Source organism: Neovison vison, chromosome 11 (genome assembly GCF_020171115.1).
Source record: "Neovison vison isolate M4711 chromosome 11, ASM_NN_V1, whole genome shotgun sequence".
Taxonomy (NCBI): domain Eukaryota; kingdom Metazoa; phylum Chordata; class Mammalia; order Carnivora; family Mustelidae; genus Neogale; species Neogale vison.
The window spans coordinates 128,941,177-128,956,246 of NC_058101.1; the positions used below are offsets into that span (position 1 = coordinate 128,941,177).

The window sequence follows — 15,070 nt, forward strand, 5'->3', positions numbered from 1 at the left end:
ACAGTCACTTTCCCCACTCTGCATTTCTCTTTGTTAGAAACTTGATTTTGTTCCAGTGACTTAACCCTCCCCATATGTGACTTAGGAAATCTCCCCATTAGTCAAAGCTAATAATGGTAACGCCATATTTCCCTTGCCAATGATTAAAATCTGTAGAGCTTTTGAGAAACTAAGACACATGGAAAGAGACCACCCCCATCTTCTGTTGGACTTTGTTGCATTTGCTCATAATCCCAGGAGCTTTGGAGACCATACTACTATCAGCCTGAAGAAGAATCCAACACACAGAGGAAAACAGAGCCAAAAGAATCCTAGAGAAGCAGAATCAGAACTCTGATGTACCATGCTTGGACCCTGACCTACCTTTGGATCTTTTGTTTTCTGAGAAAAAAAATCCCTTTATTGTTTATTCCAATTTGGGTTGGAGCTTCTGTTACTTGCAGCAAAAGGCATCCTAACTGATACAATATGCTTTGTCTCAGGAAGGGGCTTTGGTGCAAGGGGCTGATGAGAGAAAAAGCAGTTGGTACTATTAAATGTTAGGCAAATTAGACATACAAAACTCTCACCTGGGGCAGGATTCTTTGCTGGTGCTCAAGCAAAAAGGCTTTGTTAAACCAGGAAATTAGGAACAAAAGTGTGAGCCCCATAAATGATCAGTTTCCTAATGGGGACTTAAAAGTGGCCAGCACTGATCTTTTTTCCAACCAAAGCAAGTAAGTAGAAAAAGTTCAGGAAGTTTTCCTCATCTAGTGATTATTACAGAGAATTCTTTTGTGAGGGTCTAGAGCTTACATGCAGTAGAGACTGTGAACTTCATTCATTCATTGGTTCACACATTCATTCAGTCAGTCAACAAATGTATTTTTGAGAAGACACCAAGTGCCAGGCATATTAGTCAACAAGACATAGTCCTCGGGGCGCCTGGGTGGCTCAGTGGTTAGGCCGCTGCCTTCGGCTCGGGTCATGATCTCAGGGTCCTGGGATTGAGCCCCGCATCGGGCTCTCTGCTCGGCGGGGAGCCTGCTTCCTCCTCTCTCTCTGCCTGCTTATGATCTCTCTCTGTCAAATAAATAAATAAAATCTTAAAAAAAAAAAAAAAAAAAACAAGACATAGTCCTCTGACCTAAGTAATTTTTTTGTCTAGTGGGAAACAAAGGTGTTATATATTTATTTATTGGTTAATTATAAATTGTGATAAATGATTTAAATTTTTATTTATTTGACAGAGAGAGCATAAGCAGAGACGGGGAACAGAGGGATGAGGCAGAGGCAGGCAGAGCGGGTGAGACCCCATTAGCTGGATCATTACCTGAGCTGAAGGCAGATGCTTAACTGACTGAGCCACTCAGGTGCCCCTGAGAAGTGCTTTAAAGGAACAGAAAAGGGTGCTCTAACAAACATAGGAGGGAGAAAGTATCCTTACCTGAGAATGGAGACTGAGAGAGTCAGACAGTCAACATGCATAAGTGACATTAAATTGAGAACTGAAAGATAATTATTCAGAGGGAATTGTGAGCTAGGGGTGGAGGCATTCCTGGCAGAGGAGACCAGGTAGAAGAAATGAAAATATAACAGTATGATAGGAGGTTAGCAAATGAGTGGGGGAGGAGGGGATGTAAAGTAAGTTTGGAGAGGGAGGAAAGGACCTAATTATATGGAAGGTTATGTGAAGAATTTTGGATTTTACTAAGTGCAATGGGAAGCTACTAAAAAGTTCTAATCAAAGAAGGGACAACAATTTATATTTTTTAATGATCCCTATGGCAGCTGCATGTTGAATATATTTGAGATGGGGCAAGAAAGTAACCAGTTATAACAATTGTAGGCAGGAGATAATGCTGACTTGGACTAGGGTTGTAACAATCAACAGGGAGGAAAATGGAAGTGAGAAATATTTTGGATGAGGAGAGAGCAAAAGGTTAAGGATGCTTCCCAGGTTTCTATTGTAAACAAATGTGTAAAGGCAGGTATTATAAATGTGTAAAGAGGGAAAAGGCAAGAGAAGTAGGCTTTGGAGCAAGAACTGATTCAGAGTTCAATGTGGGATGCTTGTCAGTTATCCAACTGGACATATCAATTAGATAGCCGGTTATAAAGATCTAAAATGGAGGTTAGGGTTGGAGGTAAAAGATTAGGTATCATCAATATAGAGATGGCATTTACAATCACAGGAGTGGATTAGTTTATCTAGGAGAGGGAGAGTATGAATGAGAGGAGGAGAAGAGAAGCCCTGAGAAGTTTCATACTTTAAAGGGAGGGGAGAGGAGGACCCTCCAGAAGAGCATAAGGGAGGAGCTGGTCAGGTTATTCCAAACTAGTAGAAGTCAATAGTACTAAAAATGAGGGTTTCAAAAAGGAGGAAGTGGTCAATTATATTGATTGCAAAGAAGACAGGAAAATGTCCCCTGATTTTGGCATCATGGAGGTGACGGATTGATATAGTGAGATTATCAAGTGTATTGAGTTGTACTGCAAATATCAGAGAATCAGTTTACTGTGAATTAACCTTAGCACATCAGAGTCCATTGGATCCAATTTTAGAGTTTGAGTCTCTTTTCTGAGAGGTTCTAACTATTTATAAGGATGGATATTTTGTGAGTTTACTTAAACTCCTATTTTTTCCAAAAAACAAGAAGTAAATGTACTTTAAAAATGTAATAACTCATTCTGTTTTGCAATTACCATATGGGTACATTGAAGTCTTTCGTAATTAGCGGGATCTTAGCTTTATCCATTTTGCTATATTATCATTCTAGGAACTATTTCAACATTACTCAATAGCTATTCCCAACTATGCTAGAGAAGACAAAATAATAATAAAACAATTTGGAATTGCCTAGAAAGTTGATTCAATAGTAAAATAAATCATCATTATTACATCATTCTTCTACTATTTTATTGTATTGTTCAAAGCATCATCTTGTAAGAAGGTATAAAAACCTGGGTGGCTCAGTGGGTTAAGCCGCTGCCTTCGGCTCAGGTCATGATCTCAGGGTCCTGGGATCGAGTCCCGCATCGGGCTCTCTGCTCAGCAGGGAGCCTGCTTCCTCCTCTCTCTCTCTCTCTGCCTGCCTCTCTGCCTACTTGTGATCTCTCTGTCAAATAAATAAATTTAAAAAAATCTTTAAAAAAATCTGGAGATATGATTTTCATAGTTTTTTATTAATCACTGGTGAAAATTCAGAAATTTCATATTTTATTTCATAATGGCAAAGAAAATAAAACTGATAGAAGAAAACACTTCAAAAGTATTAGAAAAATTAAAAAAATGCAAAAAGACACTAGACTTTAATGATGATGGTGAAATTTATCACACAAATGGAATACCAGATGATGAGCCTTTATTTATTTTTTAGACATTTTATTTGTTGTTTGTTAAGTAATCTGTACACCCAATGTGGAGCTTGAACTCAAAACTGAGAGATCAAGAGTCGCATGCTCTACCAACTGAGCCAGCGAGGCAGCCCCAGGTGAGTCTTTAGATGATGATATCCTAACTTCCCACACTCAAGAATTGATAATTCAACAATATATATTCAAAGACAAAAAGGAAATATGGTATTCCTATCTATTCAACAGGAATTATTCCATTATTCAATATTTTACAACAAGAACCCAAGCCATCCAAAACACATGTCGTGTATTTTGTCATCTTTTTTGATGTTTTGCATCATTTATAGTTGATATAGTTTGAAGTCAACAAATGCTAAAGGTAATGTATATGCAAAGATGACTGGAAGGAAATCATGGTGTAGGAGGAAAAAACTGATTGAATTGCTAGACCTTTTCTCCTCCAATTTTACTGAAATATGATTGACATACATTATATAAGTTTAGGAAGTCCAATGTGTTTAAATTGGTAGTTCTAATTGTTGTTTATAAATCTAAATATGAAAATATTTTATAGCTAAGAAGATGGTTACCTTCTTTTCAACAAGATTTCAAGCCACCTATATTTTCAAAAGTGTTTTTGTTGATTTAAGGGCAAGAAGCAGCAAAAGTAAGAATAAACTAGAACAATAGAGATGTATTTTTAATTTGGAGTCAATATTTATGAGATAATTTTATTCCAGGTTCATACACGTTGATCAGTAGTTGTATATCAAGGGTATGGTTTGGGGTACCTAGCCTCAGTTGGTAGAGCATGAGACTCTTGATCTCAGGGTTGAGCCCCATGATGGGCATTTTTTAAAAAAAAATGGCCCATTTAGGGTAATGTTTCTATAATTGCAGGAAAATATAAGATAAAAACTTGAATTTGCTATGTTTAAATTCTTTTTTTTTTTTAAATTATTTATTTATTTATTTGACAGAGAGAGGGAGAGAGAATGAGAACACAAGCAGGGGAAGCAGCAGGCAGAGAGAGAGGGAGAAGCAGCTCCCAGCTGAGCAATGAGCTTGGGACCCTGGGATCATGACCTGAGCTGAAGGCAGACACTTAACCAACTGAGCCACTCAAGCACCCCACACTGTTTAAATTATTAAAATTTATTTTAAAATTGTTTCACTACCGTCCTTTATTTTTGCTTCTTATAAATGATTTGCAAAATGACTTAAAACTATGAGAAAATAGGGTGCCTGAGTGGCTCAGTTGGTTAAGCGTCTGCCTTTGGCTCAGGTCATGATCTCAGGGACCTAGGACTGAGTCCCACATTGGACTCCCTACTCCGCAAGGAGTCTGCTTCTCCCTCTGCCCCCTCCCACTCATTCTTTCTCAAATAAAAGACAATTTTAAAAATATATGAAAAGATAAAGCAGGTCCATTGGTGATTATTGGTGGGTGTACTGAGGGTTCAACGAGCAGGAGTTTATTTATTTCACATAACAAGCAATAGAGAACACAAAACAGGACCCTCTTATAAACTGCTTTTGGCTTCAGATAACAGAAATATTATCTCATCAAATGCAGAATGTCAGCTTAGGGTAGATGTGTTATGGCTCAACAGTATCACTAAGACACAGCTTGTTCCACCTCTCTGCCCTGCCATCTCCAGAACTAACTGGTTTCACGCCCAAGCTGCTAGTAAGATAGCTGTAGAATTACATGTAGACAAACAACATTCAAAGGAAGAAACAACAACAAACCACATCTCTCCTTATAGTTCTCAATTAAGAGTGAAAAATCACTCCTTCTCTGGCTCCTTTCCTTCTTGCCTCATTAGCTAGGTTTGCCTCACGGATTTATTCCTGAACCAGTACCTTGCAAATGCGTTGGAATTACCCTCAGATCATTCAGCTGCTTTGGGGATAATGTCAGTTTACCTGAGGCCTGCTGGCCTAGGGGAGGGATAGACACCTGAACAAAACTGGAGTTCTGTTAGGAAGAAGGGGTAGTAGAAATTAGGTAGGCTACAGAGTACAAGGCAGTCTAATCATACAAGCGAAACTCCTAAACCAACTTCCAGAACATACATTCACTAACCGGAGAGAACTGTCACCAGGACTCAGAACAGAACAGGGTAAGTGCGTAAGCCCTTTTACAATTCCTCCTTTCCTCAGGTCATGATCTCAGGGACCTAGGACTGAGTCCCACATTGGACTCCCTACTCCGCAAGGAGTAAATGTTATTCTGTCATCTCCCCAAAATTCTGGATATTGCTTTACTCCCTTCTCTTGACAGCTGCATACAGGAACAGCCAACCAATAGATTTTCTAAGATGGAGTGAGTGGGATGAGGCAAATGAGATGTATGGAATTGGGAGACAAGCCACATGACCGAGCTGGAGACTGGGACTATGACAAACTTATGGGATGACGCAGTGACCAATGGAAGACAGGCAAAAGACGGGGTTTTTAAAGAGGCCTTGAACAGACAAAAAGAGAAATAATGAAACTGGGATAGGAAAGCTGGCTAGAGCAATTTCCCCACATTTTGCTGGTCAGGAATTTTGTATGCTTTTAAAATTAAGAGCGAGAGGTGTGGCCAGAACCAGAATGAGGAAGAATGTGGTGTTGAGAGGAAGCAAAGGGAGAAAAAGGGAGGGAAGGGAAAGGGAACCATTTCAGTTCCTTTTTTTCTCACCTAACTGAAGTCTGTTCTTAATAGTTTGAGATGCACACACCCCCTTTAGAGTTGTCCAGTGAAGATCAAAATTGAGAGTGATGTCCGGGGCAGGCTGATCTTTGAATTGCCTCTTTTGGGTAATTCTGCACACTTGGACTGGGGCTGGAACTGAAATAGTCCTTGCAGGTGGGGGGACACAAGGAACACGATGCCGAATTCCTCTTCAGTGTCCAGTTACAAAAGCTGTAGGCATAAAAGAATACACTTGAGTTGGGGGAATAAAGGACATTTTCTGATCAAGTAGGGGGGAAGGGAGGGTAGTCACGTGCCAGCCAAAACCTGTCTTAATAAACTCACAACAGATGAAGCCACAACCTGTTAGATAGGATACTGACCAATACTGTCAGTTCTATGAGGTAGATGCTTCCAGTAAATAGAGAGAGATATAGAAGTTGCAAATCAGGATTCTGTGTATACTCCATTGTGCAAAACAAGGATTGCTTATTAGTGTGAACACTTAATCCAACCATTTTAATAGTAGAAATCTGAAAGGATAAAAGGACTGAGTTTCAATTTCTACCACCTTTCCCTTACCTTTGTGAAATTTCAGCACATCATTATTCATAGTTAGTTTCCTACCAAAGCCAGAAAGAGGTATTTTTAATTACTTATGTTCATGGAAATACATTTGCCTTTTTGAGTTTCCAAGGGTCCTCTTCTGAACAAGTCTAAGAGAATCCAGGTGAGTCACTGTTCACTGCTCATGAAGGAAAGCTAGGAGAGGCAGGGTTGGAATCTTAACTTTTATCTCTATTACTCCTCATCAGAAAAACTGAAGAGCTAACGCTATAAGGCAGATTAAGAAGCTGCTTTGAGGGACGCCTGGGTGGCTCAGTTGGTTAAGCAGCTGCCTTCGGCTCAGGTCATGATCCCAGCGTCGTGGGATTGAGTCCCACATCGGGCTCCTTGCTACGCAGGGAGACTGCCTCTCCCTCTGACTCTGCCTGCCACTCTGCCTGTGCGCTCGCTCTCTCTCTCTCTCTCTGACAAATAAATAAATAAAATCTTAAAAAAAAAAAAAAAAAAAAAGAAGCTGCTTTGAGTCTGGCACATTCCTTCACCACCACAGGCTGTTTCGAGAGTTCCACACCAGAGGCTGAAGTTCTCATGCAGGTTGGGTGGAACTGGCTGGGAAAGCCGACTCAAATATGATTAACTCCTCCCTTCCCCAAATCAAATAATATCTATCTGCTGTTGCCATCAGATTATTATGTGCCTTGATTGTTAAATACGTATTAGGAAAGCATTCTCTTTTTATGAAATAGCTTCTCAATTTTCTAAATCAATGTAGTAAATTCCATGTGTTTTTTAATTTCACAAGCAACTTTTTATATAACTATAGTATAGTGACCCAAGATGCTAAAGAGCAAATAATTCGACTAAACAGTTTAAATTAAAAAACAAAAACAAAAAACGCAGAGCTCTAATCTGGATATGGTAGAAACATGCCAATACCTTGGGTGTCGTGAAATTCGAATCAGTCCCGTGTGAAACAGCAACCTCGTGTATTAAACCCTCCAACCCCCCACCCCACCCACCCCCGCCAGGGGCTTACTATGCAGGAGCACTTGCACCTGCATAAAGCGAGGACCCAAGTTCAGGGCTTTGTCTCAAAAGAACAAAGATCGGCCCCGCTGCGCCCTCGCTTTCGAAAGAACGCAGTCACCTCCGGTACCCCTCGCCTCTAGCTGAGCTGAGCCCCTCCGGCAGCCCACCCCGGCCGCGCGGCGCCCGCCCCCGCCTCTCCAGCCTCTTTAAGCCCAGCGCCCACCCCGCCTCCGCTCCCCGCGTGCCGGGAGCACAGGACCTCCCGATCCGGGCCTCGCCTCCCGCCGGGGTTACGTGAGCCCGGGGCGGGCGGCCGCCGGGCCAATGGCCGCCGCCCGGGAGGCCGCGCTCCTCCCGCGCCGCCGCCACCGCCGCCGCCGTGGGGCTGCGGGCTCCTCCCGCAGGAGATAACTGTCAGCGCGCGAGGCGGCGGCGGCGGGCCGGCTCAGTCATATGACCGGCCTCCGGCGGCCCCGACGCGGAGCAGAGTTACTCAGCCGCAGCGGCCCCGCGCTCCCACAAGGCTGGGCGGCCGCGCCGCCGCCGCCGCGATGGCCCAGCCGCCGCGGCCGCCGTTCCCGGCCGCGCGCTGAGCCGCCGGCCCCCCGAGCGCCACGGCCGGAGCTGCAGCGGCGGCGGCAGCATCATGGCCCCGACCCTGCTCCAGAAGCTCTTTAACAAAAAGGGCAGCGGCAGCGGCGGTAGCACTGCGTCGGCGTCTGCCCAGGGCAGGGCTTCTAAGGAAGGACCCGTGTTTAGGTGAGGGGGCGCCGGAAGGCGAGACTGGAGCGGGAACGGAGTTGGCTTCGGTGCCCGCCGGGAGAGGGAAGGAGCAGGGAGTGGGCCGCTCGGGACGTCGCAGCCCATCGCCGGCACCGGGTCCCGGGCTTGTCATCGTGGACGCGCCTGATCCGAGGGTGGCTCCGAAACCTCTTTGACCGGGAGGCTTCTTTCCTCTCTTATTCCCCTTTTTCCCTCCCTCTCTTTCCCCACTACTCAGGGTCCCTTCCTCCTTGCAGAGAGTTCTCTTGTGTTCCTTGGGATTCCCAGGCGTGCGCTTCCTTCGCGGTGGACGTGGGAGATTGGCGGTGAAATGGGGTGAACCCCTTCCCGGCGGAGCCGCCTGGGCGCCTCTGCGGGCGCTGCAAAGCTGTGAGCTGTCATTTTGAGGGCAGCTTCAACCTATTGTGTACGTGACAGTATTTTGAAGTTAGGAAGGAGCAACAGTCAAGAAAAAGGCATCTTCCTTCTTTCTTGCTGTATAGGACAGGCTTTCAGACGGGTGAGTGAAAGTATGTAATTTCCACATCATTTTGAGGGTTGATGCCGCCTGATGTATGGAAAAGGGGAGTAAGCTGCTTTTATGAAATGGTTGAGTGTTTAATTTAACAGCGCTGATGCATATATTTAATCGATCCGACCTTGTGAACACACACCTTTGAATAATAATTTCTAGTATTTATTGAGCGTTTACCAACCTAAATGGTTTATGCTGACTTCTTTTCTTTCATTTATTTCTTTAACAACCCTGTGAGGTAGGTGCTATTACAACTCCCATTTTACAGATGAGGAACTTAAAGTCACAGGGAACTTAAACAGCCTGCCTAAGATCCACCGCTGTAGTGCCAGAGACTGCCTTTGACCCAGGCAGCTTGACCACGGAATCCAGTCTTTAAAATCCCAATGTTATTCTGCTTTCAAGAGCAAACTTTCAGAAGGTGACTTAAAATGGCCTGTGTTGCCTTTCAGCCCACATATGTAATAGGTTTTGTTTATGTACTTTTAACAGTTTTATTCAGTGAATTTTTAAATTATCTGCTTCCAGCTGTGGCACAGTGCTACACGTTTTTTGACCAAAATGTCTTGCAAAATTAGTTTATGGAACAAGTCCAGGGCTGGTAGAATAAACCTTTTAAAAGTTTGACGTGAAACTTTGAATACATTTTGGGTTAAGTTTTAATATTCTAGATTTTGCTTATCTTGAATCCCATTCATTTAGAACATAGCCCCTCATTGCAGTTATGTGAATATTAAATATCAGTATTTTGTTGTGTGTGGGTGCGTGTGGGTGTGATTTTGTTTGGAAGGTAAATTGTGAGGACTTTCAACTACCCTAGTTAAATTCTCATGTTTCCTTTAGACTAACTGGATCCTTATAATTTGAGTAGGGAATTCTATTCCTTTCACCGCTTTGAGTACTAGTGATGTTGTGTCCCTTCTCAGAATGGTAGAATTACTTCAGACCCAGGGTATGGAATTTCTTTTCTTCCCTCCCAGTAACCCAGACTTGATCAAGGGAACAAAGCCTGGAGAAAAAAGGGCATGTGTGTTACTGGTGTCTTTACTTTGGCAGCCCTTGTCAAGGACATTTAAAGCCATTTTAATGCTGGTGGAGATAATGGAGTTACACTGTCATTGTTTCCTGTGCTCTCTGCCCAGTTGCCCACCACCATTTCCTTCATCCACAATTTAATGGCATGTATTTGAACAAAAAAATTGTGGCTATATTTAGGGTTTGGCCATATTAGGGCAATTGATTCCCACTTTGTGGGAACATTTTCAGTATAATGTTCTGACGTCCCATTGGTGTATAATGAAGAACACAAAAGTATGCCAAGGACTGGTTGTTTTTTTTTTTTTTTTTTCCTTGACCTCCTTAAGATTTTCTACAAGTTTTTTGAGGTAGATTTTTGAGGTAGATTGGGAGAATTGGAGCAGTCAAACATTTCATTCCTGAGGCCCTTTAGCTGTGTCCCTGCTTGGGGTCACCATGGAAAAAGAAGTGAGCTAACACATGTCTGGGAAGACACAGGAAGGTGGGGATAAAGCAACCAGTGCACCAGATCAACTAAGGATATCCAGGCAAGTCTTTCCTCCCGCTCTCTCCACCTGGTCTCACTCTTAGATGTATATAATATATTATGTATAAATAATTATGTGTAGCCCTCCTGGGAAAAGTCTCTTAGAAAACTTCCTTTTCTTACCCTTGTGCTTCAGTTTATCCATATTACCAGACAGAAGCTGGCATGTGATTTTTGGGGAAGTGGCTGCCTTATACAGGGTATTAGCTGCCCTTAGGGACCCACTTCATAGTTGAATAGATTTTCAGAAGTTAAAGTAAAAACCCTTAGATTAAAAATCTAATATTCCTAACGTGAATTTTTATTTTTCAGTGCATTTAAATATAGCATGTAACTTGTGGATCTTGGGAATGAAAGTCTCCTGAGGAATCAGATAGACTTTTTGGGCAGTTTTGTAGCATATATTAACATATATTTTGGAGAAAAGCCTAAGAATAAGATCCAACTTTATATATTTTTTATAAATATATATTATATATATATATATAGTATATATAAAGACATGCATACACACACACACACACACACAGTGTATATTTGTTCTAGAGTTTTTGAAAACCTTTTTATATCTCTTCTGTTCCCGCGATGGGTTTTCACTAGTTATTTTAAACTTTTCTCCAATTCTCTGAAGTTTAGCCTTTCCGCAAGTTTTGCCCTCTGTTTTACTCTGTGTACTCTTGTGCACTTCCTGGGCACTTCCCTTGGTTTCTTACTGTTCCCTCTCACTCCTCCGGTTTTCATATACTATAATTGATTAGAGAGGAAATTTTTTGTCCAGTATAAGTAGCTTATCTCATAGGTCATTTTCAGATCTTCGTGCTTTCTGGTGTTCCATCTAAAAAGAGGAACATCGCAGTCAAGATTTCTTCTTAAGTATGTTTCGTTTGGGATCTCAGCAAAAGTCCTTTCATTGCTTTGAGGAAAGCGACTTCTAGGAAAACAAAAGAAATCAAAAGAGATTGATTTTATATGTTTAGGAGAAGATATGATTATGGTATTGTGAAATGTAAGCTCTATTTAAAGTTATAAAATTCATGGTAAAGTTATAAAAATCATGGTCTTGAAATTTGAGAGTAATCTTTATTTTCTTGTTTTCAGAATACTTTCACTTTTAATTAGTTGACACATAAATATGTATTTGAACAACCCTTTGTTCTAGAGGGGTAAAGTAGAACAAAAAGAGGTACTTTGTCTAGTGGCTCAAGTCAGAAGTAAAATTAGGTTCCTTGTTACCTTGGATTGGAGGTCAGCATGTTCACATAGGACTTTTTAAAAGCCAAGATATGCACATTGACTTGCATGTCTGGTTCAAGTTTGAGGTTTTATCTTATAGTGTTTTTTTTTTTTTTTTAATGTCTCTGTTAAATTAGTGGACAGGTCTTCTTCTAAAAAATATATGGAACAGGGAGGTGAAAGGATCATAGGTAATTAGCTGTTTTATTTTGGACCAGTTAAATGAAGTAAGTTGATACATCACCTGGGACCTGAGGAGTAAGTAGAAGCATTTCAGCTGCCTGGTAGCCAGCTGTGTAAAGGCTAGAAGTAGATTCCATTCCTTCTCCCCTCCAGCCCTGAATATCTAAGGCCAAGTGGCCTAGTTAGTACTAATCCACATTGTTCTGTAAGAACAAATTTAAGTACTCTGTTACAGGGTTAGTATAATTTAATCTACTTATCGTTGTTATCAAATACCATCTGATGCCCATGTACTTGTGGCCTTGTACTCCACCTGTACAAATCAAGGTAGGACACTCATGGTCCTGCCTACTGCAGTTTGCGATCTAAAGGATAACACATTATTTACCAAGATGAATAAACAGCAAAGTACTGATTGGAAGCTATAACAAGAAGATAACTGAAACAGTGATAAAGAGTAAATCTTAATATAAAGTACAGCATTAAGATCTCACTGTTCTTAGACTAAGTGTGACTGAGGGTAGGAATATAAATTAGTCTCTTGGACAGAAGGAAATTACAGAGGAGTGCTTCTTCCCCTCCCACTGCCAGCTCCCAGGACATACACGTTTCCAATGAGATTTTTTTGAGGTAGAATATTCTGGAGAAAAAAATAGTGTAGTTTCATTATACTCATTTTTAATTCCTATAACATCAGACCTGAGACACATGTGGCATTAATAGTAGTTTTGATTTCTTTTTTTCTACTTTCTAAAAGACTTCCTGGAGGTTTCCTTGCCTGCGGTTTTGGATTTATTGGTGTACTCATTACATCATACCTCCTTGTCCTGAAACATGCCGTACACTGTGGGGGGTTATTAGAGTTTTTTGGCAGAGGTAAAGAAGGGACTGTTCTAGCTAATGCAATGGGTTCTGTTAAAAGCACTTAGAAGACAAATTGAGCAGACCACTGATTTAGTCCTGCCTCAGTCACCGTGTCAACATGGGCCTGGACAAGTGTCTTCATTTCTCCAGTTCTCTGTTTTGTCATTTGTAAAGTCACAGCACCATCCTATGTCATAGGGTTACATAGGTGGTAAGGAGGTAATACAATAGTTTGAAAATCTTTTGAAAAGGATCTAATGCAGTGCAACATGATTTTAAGTATTACCCAGAGACTTTTAAGTTGTGGAGTTCAGTATTATTCACATTGAGGCTTTATTAATAATTGAACCATTTTTCAGAGACTTGAGATAGAACTGAAGTGACATGCTTTTATTTACCTTTTTTTTTTTTTTACTTTGATGTTGTCAGTGGTGAAATAAAGACCTTAAGTTTTTAGAGTGTATTAAGACACCCAACAGGCTGTAACTCAGACCTGGATGGAGGTGACCAGGAGTTCAGGAATATTTTTAGGAGTGTGGTGTATTTGTTTTTCAGAATTACATTTTTTTTCTTATAAAAAAAATCTTATTTAGCTGATAAGAGAACTACTGTTAAGCAAAATGATACCCATCGCACTGTGGATGATACTCTGCAGCAGCCAAATCAGTATTTTGTGTGTGTGTGTGTACATGCGTGTGCATACATACACAGAGGTATGTATATACCCACACAGAAAGGAATTCTGGATAGAAAAAGTAAAAACAAGGACGCCGGGGTGGCTCAGTCAGTTAAGTGTCTGCCTTCGGCTCAGGTCATGAACCCAGGGTCCTGGGATCGAGTCCTGCGTCAGACTCCCTGCTCAGTGGGGAGCTTGCATCTCCCTTGCCTGCCACCCCCACTGCTTGTGCTTCCGCTCTCTGACAAATTAATAAATAAAATATTTTTTTAAAAAAAGGTAAAAACAAGATATAAACTTGCATGATTAGTTTTAAAATATGTGTGACTATGCATATATGGAAGAGAGATAGCAGCACTGTACACCAGCCAGGGGCAGGCAAGGGGTGGCTGAAAATTTAATTTTACTCTTTTGTATATTGTTTTTTGTTGGTATTTTGGATTTTGCTCTGATGAATTTGTGTGGTTTTTGTGATTTAAATTATTTTGAATGTTTAAATAATCTTTGGATTACTCTATGCTGTGAGGTGGAGGTGGATGGGTTAAGGATAATATTTATGGAGAAATCTGATTTGAATGAAAACTCTTCATAGAAATTTTCCTCTTCATTAAAATAACTGGTAGTTCCTGTTATTAAAAGTAATATGCTGTGAATTTTAATGTGCTTAACACCTAAGTTCATTATGAGCCTTAGGAGGCCAATTTCATTGGTGATACTGATAATTGTTGGCAATGTACGTATGCACAATTTTTACTGGTTGGGTAGGGTCAGGGCTTCCCCCACACTTCGGACCCCACTGTAATCCTCACCATGGCTCAGAGCACAGGTTAGGAGCTACGTGCAACTCTTTAGCTGGTGACAGAGAGAGATCAAATTAAGATTTATTTGAAATATGTTTAGAAAGTGACACAGCCTTTTAGATTTTGGGAGAACTTGGAGAAATGAAGGGACTTAAAATAGATATTTTTAAGCTAAGATATGTATGATAATTTTGAGACCTGAAATGCGAACTGGCCATGTTAACACATTGTGATTTGCTTAGTAGGTAGTAATCACGAGATAGGCCAAGGCATGGGGTGTTTTAATGCGCAGTCTGTAGATCTAAAGAGAGCATTGATTTTTGTCGTTGTGGCTGTAGGTTGTGTTTCTCATGGTTTACTTCTGAGGTCAGCTTAAGGAAGCCACTTTGCTGTTTTGTTTCCTAGGCAAAGGAAGTTGTAAAAGATTGTCTTTGCACTCCCGAAATGCTTTGGCTGTCTGTGTGAACTCCTGGTGGGTGAATCTGATTTGGGAACTGGCACTGTGCTTATTTCTCCAGCCACTGTTTTTCTTGGTGTGGGCGAAAAGGAACAAATGTTTTATCCTGATTGTACAAGTCCCTTGCCTAGTGTGAATTGTTAGGCCTGCACTATGAGGTCATGTCCTTGGCTGTAAAAGTTAAGTCTTTCCCTTTTGCATCTGAATGCTGAAATATTTGGTGAGTTCCTACTTACTGAGTATTCTTTATCTCAGGTTTGTGAAAAATGATTATTATGTAAAAGAGGAAAAACAGGATGGACTTTTCCAGCTAACTGGGCATGTAATAGTGATTTCCCTCAACTCCACCCCATCTGTAAATGGAACATCCATGACTCACTT

The 15,070-nt window shown here is 41.2% G+C and overlaps 1 protein-coding gene and 1 long non-coding RNA gene across 6 annotated transcripts in view; one reads left to right on the plus strand and one right to left on the minus strand.

The window, feature by feature from the left end:
- The window catches only part of LOC122889516, a 34,087-nt gene extending 26,472 nt beyond the window's left edge, over positions 1-7,615 (minus strand). For 2 of the 3 annotated variants that reach the window (XR_006380932.1, XR_006380933.1), the window contains exon 1: positions 6,026-6,912. This is a non-coding gene — a long non-coding RNA (uncharacterized LOC122889516). Of the gene's footprint in view, positions 1-6,025; positions 6,913-7,522 lie in introns of those variants that run through there. The other variant, XR_006380934.1, reaches the window with a different exon arrangement.
- A 586-nt stretch (positions 7,616-8,201) lies between these two features.
- Positions 8,202-15,070, plus strand: part of FNIP2 (folliculin interacting protein 2) — a 136,069-nt gene continuing 129,200 nt past the window's right edge. The window contains exon 1 of one of the 3 annotated variants that reach the window (XM_044224747.1): positions 8,202-8,374. In XM_044224747.1, coding sequence (XP_044080682.1) covers positions 8,262-8,374 — 113 coding nt within the window. In that variant the 5' untranslated portion in view covers positions 8,202-8,261. Of the gene's footprint in view, positions 8,375-8,862; positions 8,898-15,070 lie in introns of those variants that run through there. The other 2 variants (XM_044224744.1, XM_044224749.1) reach the window with 2 other exon arrangements.